Raw genomic sequence first — 9,723 nt, 5'->3', positions numbered from 1 at the left:
GAGCGATTTTGTGATGCAAACTGGATATCAGACTCAGAGGAGTCTAAGTCTACGAGTGGATATGTTTTCACTCTAGAAGGTGGGGTTGTTTCTTGGAAGAGTTCCAAACAGACTTGCATAGCTCAATCCAATATGGAATCCGATTTTATTGCATTATATAAAGAAGGAGAGGAAGCCGCTTGGCTAAGATGCTTTTTAGAAGACATTCCTCTCTGGCATAGGCATGTGCCAGCTATATTTATACATTTTGATAATCAAGCTGTTATAGCTAAGGTTAAAAACAGCTACTATAATGGGAAGTCTATCCATATTAAGAGAAGACATGATACCTGTAAAAACTAATCTCAATAGGCGATATTTCAATTGAATGGGTAAAGTCCAAGGAGAATATCGCGGACCCTTTGACGAAAGGTTTGTCCAAGGAGATAGTTAATAATGCATCGAGGGGGATGGGGCTTAGGCTCATTAAATAAACTTGCCATGAAGGATACTCAACCTTGCTGATTGGAGATCCCAAGGTCAAGGTTTTGAATGATACAACTAATTTTTGGTGGGTCAAGGTAAACACTATCAGAGAATTTTATTTTATGTCCCTTCCCTATGGTGTAGATGTGATAGTGTGACTGCATGTGAAGGATGGCTTTTAAATAAGTCTTAATGAGTTCTATAGTTTCAATTTAAGATTGAAATGGGGTGCAACAGTAAACACTATTGATGGAACTCACCTATCTGAATGTGGAAGTGGGTCGCTTCCTATGAGAATAGAGCTGATTCTCTAGAGCATTCTGAGAAACAGGATTTGTCCAGGGCCAAAAAGGACACAACGGCACGAACTTAACATCACATAGAGAGATATCATGTGTGGTTGTTATCGCGGATTACACCAAATGATGGCAGTTCAAGACATAGCGTTCACTGTTCATCAAGTAGTTCCGGCAATTTCTCACTAAGCAAAGGTTCAAGACCTCATGGACACCTCTTGCCTATAGTGGTATTTCTCTCTTTCCTTTTTCTGATTTCATCGGTATTTCACTCATGTGGGGGATTGTTGGAGAAAACGAGTTTCAATTGGTTGTTTTGTAGTCTTGATAGGAATGGAACTTAAGACCTTTGGGTCTCTAAGATCACTTACTCATTTTCCTATGAGTGAATTAAATAAGACCTTTAGTCCCACATTGGGTATAACTAAAGAGGAGATCCACTATGTAGCTATTCCATTATGGATAGTTAGTAAAACAATGTGGGTGGAACGAGTTTGGGCAAAATATTTTTGTTTTCACTAAGGCTTGGGCTTAGGGCTCGGGCTCGTGCTTCCGCAGTTGACATGTCAACCAAGACTTATTCTTTTTGGACAAAATTCTTTTGAAATATTTATTTAAATATTTTAATATCACAATAAATTTTGTAATTTAATGTGGGGGGCTTATGACTTGGAGAGGATTTATTTATTTCCATTTTTATTCTTATGTTGACATAATGTGCAGTTAATTGCGTAGCTATTTTTTTTACCGTTTTGGAAAATCTTGGATTAATGAAAATTTATGTTGGTTTTATTACAAAATTATATTCTCTTTAATTCTCTCTTAATGCACATTATTATCGACTATCTCTCTTCTCCACTATATAAACCACTTAGTTTCTTCATTCCGGTTTGTGTCCAGAAGAAGCTATTATCCTTCTTCTATTCGTCTTTCTCCCTCTGTGTGGTTTTTACTTCTGTGTCATTATTGTTGAGTTCGTAAGAGTGGGAAAGTGTTATAGTGCTTATAGTATTTGCAACGGGAAGTTTTATCTTGGATACGACTTCACCACAGGGTATAGGCATCACTCATTATTGAGGCGTACCGGTGAACTATCGTGTTAAGGACAGCTTGAGGATCAAGTGACTCTGTCCTCTGTTTGTTGATTCCATTGAGTGTTTATTTAAGCTTTTCAAAAATTTATTTTTAACATCATTTTTTCAGTATTTTATTGTTGCAGTTCCAACACATCTATGTCTAACTACCTTTCAAAAAAGAATCTATGTCTAACTTAGTCAGTGTCTTGGTGTGTCTACATCTACAAGTATGCGTGCGTTTTGTGTGTCCAAACTTGGAACAGACGGGTCTTCTTCACAAAGTTAGAGACATATATAATCGTTGCAATTTGGAGTCTATGTTATAACGTTTCCCCATGTATCTTCCACGGGATGACACACGTCAATAGACATCGCTTAAATGTTGCAATTTAAAAAAAAACGTGGTCGTTTACGTGTTACACGGTGGTTTTGCATCCCCACTGATATACTACTCTAGAGTTTTATGATCTCCGTATAAGAAGCGTTACCAACGTTTCTATGCTCGTATACATCCCGAGTGTGTTCTATATTAGTATAAAAGGTTTCAAACATATAAAATTTAAACAGTTCCCAAAAGTAAAGTTAAATCGCCAACCCACCAAAGTAGCTGCCGAATTCAAGTACTATAGAGACTTACGCGGAAGATAGAGCTTAACTATTTTTTAAACCTCTACACCATGTAGGAATAGAATATCGCACATGTGTTATATGCGAGAAAAGGACAATCAAGTGTATGCGAAGGTCGTCACTCAGTTGAGATGTGGTGACGTATTGAATGATGCCAGCCTATTCACAAATAAAATGTGAAGATCTGTGCGAAGCTTGTAGAGTCTGCGAATATAACACTACAATAAAACTTGGATTTAGCAACTACTCTGATTCAGTGGGTAAAAGGTTTGTTTTAGCTCCTGAAGCTCTGTAGCAACTGATGCGGCAACAGATACGCTCTGTGAATAAAGGCTGCTTTGCTAAAGACCTGGATCAACTATGCTGCTGGAAGAGGTATCTTTCAACTAGAATTGACGACAAAAATTCTCGTCAGCAGAAATTTCCAATAACCAGTGACTGTCGTTGGTAGAGGCATAAAGTATTTGTTATTCAAATATTTCACCCGCAAGAATATTTGTTGCTGAACACTAATACGACGTTGTTAGAGGTGGTTTGTTATAGAACGTTGCAAGCTGCTAAATATTTGAACTTACTGAATTTCAGCTGGTGAAGGTGTTTGATGTCGTTAGCTAAGGATTTAACCACTGTATATTTTGAAGGTCATGGGTTTTATCCACTAAAGTTTAGTTGGTAGAGGGGTTTAGCCGCAAAATAATTAGCTGGTGAAGGTGTTAGGTATGAAGGCCCGCCATTGATGTTCACTTGGTGAAGGCCCTCAGCCAACAATGAATTTGAGCTGCCAGAGAGTGATTCACAAGAATATAATGCAAAAACAAATATGGATTTTATTCCAAACATAATACAACAAATTCAACTACAAAATCCATCCACCTCTTCTGGATAGCCAATAAGGCAACAAATAACTTGAACATATTTGTTTGCTAACATCCAAACACAAATGCTGAAGTACGGAAATGAGATATCTTCGAATCAACAAATGAAGCTCTTTGCACGCTTCCTGCAGTGTAGCTTAGAGGCTTTGTCCTTCTGCAACCACCTTCACCACTAAGTTCGTTCCACTGCACCCGCCCAAACATGTTTGAAAAGATTCTGATGATACACTTGCACCTGTCTAGTTCGTAATAACAAAAATAAGTACAAAATGCATATAAACTAAAAAAAAAAAAAACACATCAACTCCTGGTCAAGAGCAATACATTTCAATGTTACCTGCTCACAAGCATTTTTCCATACTCACACTCAGCGTGGAAGGGGATTTACCAGCAGCCAATGCTACAGCCTTCTCCTGTCAGTGATTCGACAAGCTAACAGTAAGGCACTAGAAGAAAAATATAAAATTTTCAACATTTCATAATGTCATCTAAGTTCTAACTGTAGTAATAAAGTTATAGAATTTGTCATAATTTACTTCAGTCCATGCAAATATTAAATGATATACATCCCCTATGGACATAATCCTATGTTGACAAATTTCCGTGATGATGTGTTGCAATTATTCGCACATTTGAAACTGAGGGTTCACGGAATAGTCTGTAAAAGACAACTGATGACAGATTCGCTTATAAAAGATTGAAAGCCAAAGAACCTAACCTCCTTTTCCAGAATCTCTGTTATTGGACAGTGTGGAGGAACACACAGTTTCTGCAACCAAGGAACTAACTGTGTATCAGCATTTCTTTATTTATGTAATGTAGAAATATTTAACAAAAATAATAACACAAACTTCCATAAAACAGCAGCTAAGACAACCTTGAGATCACTTCTTGAACCCCCATCAGTCATACTGGCAACTAAATCCAAATCCTAATCTGAAGGCAGATCTTCCAATTGAACCTCTCCTAATCTTAACGCTTCCGTTACAAAAGAAACTCGATCTATGGACTTCACCAGAGAAAATAAGCACAAATATCTAACAAGTATCAGTTAATTCTGAGGTCACAATGATAAAATTTATATTCCCGAAACAAATAGGACATGGATTTATAATAATATACCTGAAAAGCTCCCAGAGAAATGCTTCTTTGTAACTATATATAAAAGTGAACAATGAGATCCAATGAACGACTAACCTGTCAATAGAAAACATATCAATTACATGAGCCCCTGAACCAGAATAAGACTTACAATAGGAAAAAAAAAGATCAGTTCATGTATCTTACCCCGTGGTTATTGCTGAATACCATATGCTTGTTGAGTGGTTAAAATTGAAACTGAACTAAACAGTTCATACTAACCTGCGATAGTGCATCCATCTCCTTTTCCCCCATATTTTCTAAACACTTGAAGACCCAGATAACCTGCAGTACGACGAAGTATTAAATATCTCAGCATCTTAGGAACAAAATAAGCCCTTGTAGTAAGAAGTGTTTGCCAATGCTGAGATGTGTATTAATCACAAGAGTAAAAGTATGTGCAGGACGATATAATCTGATACCTTAATACCAGTGGACTTTTTAAGCAGTGCCCACCATTGTAAGACATATATCAAATAAGATATATACAAAATTGATCTTATGAGATTTACACTGGAACTCCTATTCACAAACATGCAAGGCAGATAACAAGTAGCAAGCAGTTATCCTTTCCACAAACATCTTTCCATCTTATGTTATCTATGGTGTTCTTCCTGAGTAATGACATTTCCCAATTTTCCCTAACAGCTTCCCTTTCTGCACCTAGTAACAACTTATCATGAGAAATTGATGTCTTACATCCCTGCTCACGGTAAAGCTCTACAGCATTTTTCCTATGACGCAACAAATCAACAGGAGCTACATTTACAGCCTCAGCACAGTTGAAGCCGCAATTGAAGCCAGAATGATATGCCCGAGGGAAGGTGAGATAAAAACTCCCCGGGATTCTGAATAAAACGGTAGACCGGCATGCCTTCAGACATTAATATGGAAGGTGAAAGCTGTGTTACCTGCAAATGTATCAAAAGTTCAGCATATAAATCTGGCCCTGATTCTGAACCCAGAAAAGATTAAGTTCTTCTTTTTTTTACCAAAGAAAATACAGCTTTACTACTAAAGCCACCAAGTATTCTCAAATGAAACTAACAAATCTGAATTTATGGTTTCTACAAAAGTCAAAAGCACAATCACTATTCATGTCATGGATTCTCTATAGATCGATTCCTAGAACCTAAGTTATATGATTTCACCAAAGTTTTTCAGGGATTTCTAAGGGGCAAGAAAAAGATTTCATACAAAATTACCAACAAGGAACATAGCAGGAATCAGTAACCATGAATTGCATAAAAGATAAGTAAATCAAGTATGATCATCAAAGCTTTAGCGCATAAGTAAATCGGTAGCTAAAAATAATCCATCAATCCAGCAGTAAGATGTCTTGTGCTTTGAGCTTCACCATTTACAGATTCATCAAATCCTTTGTCTTAGGGTTTCACTGAAAAAAAAGGAGACATATAAACCAGAAAATCATTAAATTCATGAAAATGAAAATAGAATGAACATAAAACCCTATATTGATCCTTAAAAAACCCTAAATCAGATAGATTCAAGAAAATGAAAATAGAATGAACATAAAACCCTAAATCGATCTAAAGAAAACCTAAATCAGATAAATTCATGAAAATGAAAATAGAATGAACATAATACCTTAAATCGATCTTAAGAAAAAATAAACTAAATACCTTGACTTGTTGTTGTTGATTGAAGAAGAAATATATGATTTCGCTACACTGATGGTAAGTGGTTAACGATGGATTGTTGTTCTTCACTCTTCAGATTTCAGTCGAGAAAAAATGAAAAAGAGGCAGGACTGGAAAGAAAGAAAGAAAGAAAGAAAGAAAGAAAGAACGAGTGGATGAAATGAATTGATTTCTGTTCGATTAGATAAGATGAGACACCTAGCATCGATGGCTAATATTCATTCATCTGGACGGCTAGTATTAATCGTTTTTTTTTTGGGTCGGTACCTTCGGGGAATCCCTTGGAACCGGTACCTGTACCCTTAGGAGACCGGTTCTGGATTGCATTCCCGATCCCTCCCTTTGTCCGGTTCCGGTCCTAATTTCCAGTTTCCAAGCCAATTCTTTGGGTACAGGCTGGTACCTGTGCAGCCCTAGCGAAGAACATAAACTTATCTTGATTTATATGCTTTTAGATTCTAGACTATGTTTAATCTCCCTCGTTGTCATTGGTTTTATCAACCTCATTCAGTTTCACCCGATATCCATCAATGTGTAATAGCCATGTACTTATTTTCACGGTTGGTAAAGCTGTCCATAGACAGATAGTTTTGGTGGATAACTGCACTTACTATAAATATATTGCTTCAATTATACTTATTGGTTGGCAGATAATAGTTGTTGAAATATACTAACAACACCAACAATCTGATGGTTGGATTAGGTGTCTACCGACAGGTTTTTTCGGTGGGTAAGACGAGTGATAAAAAATGTATACCCTCTATGGTACATTTTGGTTACTCCACCATGTTGGCTAGAAGATAATAACAACAAATATGATGTTACGGTTGTTAAGTTACCGTTGCTAGAGAGTTCAACCAACTATCGTTGCTAGAAATCTGGTTGTTAAAGATATCTGCCAGCCAGAGATGTTTTTGGTTACCAAGAGCAGTCGCTGAAGAGTTCCACCAACTATTGTTAGTAAGAAAATAGTCGCTAATGCCAAGTTTTCTTGTAGTGTAACTAATGTACATGTGCGATAATAACGCACAGGGATTCCAAAAATAACGGATCTCTTAGCTGTCATCCACTATGTAATATCCCATATAAAGAGTAGATGGTTCATGTAAAGGGCGAGTTCTTTTTAGAATCCTTGGTAAAGAAATAAGGAGAGAGAAAGATTGTAGAGAGAGAGTAAACTTAGAGTTTCCATTATCTTGTAATTGTTCTTGTGATTTTGATTAATAAAGAGATGATTTACATTGAGATCGGTTGATCATTGTTAGATTCTCATACTTGTGTGTTTGTAGGATTTCCTGCAACTACATCTGGCGCTAGAAACAGCTCGGAGTGATAAATCCTGTTGGTGAGTTTGTTTAGAATTCAAAATCCAAACTATTCGAATTACAAAGGAAGAAGAATAATATAATTTATGGGGAATTTACGAATGATGAAGATAGAAGGAAGAGGAAGATATATACAATGTAATTCCATAACTAAAGAATTAATCTCTGAGGAGGATTTTCAAAAGAGAATAACAGGAAGAATCCACAAACGAGATCACGGAGGAAAGAAAGTGGAGACGGTGGAAAAAGAATCTCCGTTACGAGAATGGGAGAAAACGGAGATAACGTTTGCAACAATTTCAGAAGAAAATTTACAATGTATAGATCCATTGGTGATTACATTAATGGCTGAACGAAAAGAACATGGCAGGGTAAATAAGAAATCTGAGGAATGGGCGATTAATAGAACATTGGTGGATACATGTCGTGCAGTTGATATTTTATTTTATCGCACATTCAAAGCAATGAGATACAAAGATGGAGAACTGACGAATTCAATTTACAATGTACATGGATTCAATAAAGAGATTACAAAACCAAAGGGAGAGATTGTGCTGAGAATATTACTGGGAGAAATAGACACAGAGGTGACACTCTGTGTGGTTGACATAGATTCACCATATAATATGTTGCTGGGAAGACCGTGGGTGCATGCGATAAAAGCTGTAGCGTCGAAATTACATCAATGCATAAGATTTCCAATTCCAAGTGGAATAGGAGAGATTAAAGGAGATATTGCAGATGCGAAGTTCTGTAATGAAGTGGATATAAAGAATTATGAAGGTCGTGCAAAGAAACGAAAAGATCGTTGGAGAAGGGAAAAAGAATTAAAGAAGGAAGAAGAATTTTGCATATACATGATTAGAGCGAAAGAGGTAAAAGGAATCCCGAGTGAAATACCAGAAGAAAGAACAATAAACATTTTAAGAGAATATAATGATGTCTTCGCATGGAGAATGGAAGAAATGCCAGGAATAGATCCGTCTGTCGCATGCCATAGATTGGATATTAAGAAGAACGCAAAACCGTTCAAACAAAGAATAAGAAAAATAGCAACAACATATCATCCACAAATAGAAACAGAATTGCAAAAGATGTTACAAGAAGGGATCATAAGGCTAGAAAAATACCCGGAATGGATAGCAAACATGGTGGTAGTGCCAAAAAGGAACAAAGGGATACGAATCTGTATAGATTTCACTGATCTAAATAAAGCATGCCCGAAAGACAGTTTCCCATTACCGGATATCCCACAAATGGTAGAATCGGCATCATGAAATGATAGAGTTTCATTATTGAATGGATATAAAGGTTACAATCAGATTCCTTTAGCAGAAGAAGATCAGGAACATACAACTTTATTCACACCCAGAGGCCTATATTGTTACACGAAAATGCCGTTTAGATTAAAAAATGCTGGTGCGACGTATCATAGAATGGTTGAAAAGGTGTTTTCGAAGTGGATACATAAAACGTTGGAAGTCTATGTCGATGACATGCTGGTAAAAAATAAAGAAGCAGATGATCATGTGGATAATTTAAAAGAAATTTTTGAACAAATGCGACAATTTAATGTTAAGATAAATCCAGAAAAATGTATCTTTGGAGTATCTTCAGGAAAAAATTTGGGTTACATAATATCAAAAGAAGGAATCAAAGTTGATCAAGAAAAAGTACAAGCAGTCCGAGACATGCCACCACCTGCCACGGTAAAAGATGTTCAGAAGTCAAATGGCTTGATAGCTTCGCTGGGGAGATTTATTTCACGCTCTTCGGATAAGTGTAAGCACTATTTTAATATACTAAAGAAGGGAACAAAATTTGAATGGACAGAAGAGTGCGATAAAGCATTAGAGAACGTAAAAAATTACTTAATGAATTTATCAATCATGCAAAAGGCAATTCCAGGAGAAGAATTACTCTTGTATTTGGCATCAACACTGTATGCTTTAAGTGCTATTTTGATATGCGTGGATCAAGGAGTTGAGAAACCAATATATTACATAAGCAAGACATACAATTCAGAAGAGAGAAATTACTCAAAAATAGAAAAATTAATTCTCGCATTGGTCTATGCATCATTCAAACTTCGCATTTATTTCCAGGCTCATAAGATCAAAGTACTAACAAAAGTACCAATCGAACCTACAATGAAGAATTCGAAAAGATCAGGAAGGATCGAAAGATGGAATACACAGTTGGGGAACTACGATATTAGTTATGAAGTATTGTCATCACCTAAATCACAAGTTATCACA

General features: G+C 36.3%; 1 protein-coding gene and 1 long non-coding RNA gene across 12 annotated transcripts; one reads left to right on the top strand and one right to left on the bottom strand.

Moving 5' to 3' along the window:
- Nucleotides 1-3,268: 3,268 nt before the first annotated feature.
- LOC113276820 lies at nucleotides 3,269-6,267 on the bottom strand. Of its 11 annotated transcripts, none has more exons than XR_003324641.1 (9): nucleotides 6,123-6,267; nucleotides 5,677-5,875; nucleotides 4,902-5,390; nucleotides 4,627-4,764; nucleotides 4,462-4,536; nucleotides 4,217-4,348; nucleotides 4,058-4,108; nucleotides 3,677-3,752; nucleotides 3,269-3,578 (listed from the first exon to the last, which is right to left on the bottom strand). It is a non-coding gene; the product is annotated as an uncharacterized LOC113276820 (long non-coding RNA). The 11 variants fall into 11 exon arrangements; XR_003324624.1 differs by having other exon boundaries at nucleotides 5,685-5,875; XR_003324635.1 differs by having other exon boundaries at nucleotides 4,217-4,376; nucleotides 4,902-5,875.
- Nucleotides 6,268-7,809: 1,542 nt separating this feature from the next.
- Nucleotides 7,810-8,742, top strand: LOC113324883. Its single transcript, XM_026573166.1, has one exon. It carries the CDS (start codon nucleotides 7,810-7,812, stop codon nucleotides 8,740-8,742), a length of 933 nt encoding a protein of 310 aa, XP_026428951.1.
- The last annotated feature ends 981 nt before the right edge of the window (nucleotides 8,743-9,723 follow it).

Source organism: Papaver somniferum, chromosome 1 (assembly GCF_003573695.1).
Source record: "Papaver somniferum cultivar HN1 chromosome 1, ASM357369v1, whole genome shotgun sequence".
Lineage (NCBI taxonomy): Eukaryota > Viridiplantae > Streptophyta > Magnoliopsida > Ranunculales > Papaveraceae > Papaver > Papaver somniferum.
The sequence above is the reverse complement of the archived record's forward strand: the minus strand, read 5'-3'. Positions and strand labels throughout refer to the sequence as shown.

What these genes read in the sequence shown, in the direction of transcription:
- LOC113324883 (XM_026573166.1), top strand. Translation starts at nt 7,810, where the DNA reads ATGGCTGAACGAAAAGAACATGGCAGGGTAAATAAGAAATCTGAGGAA.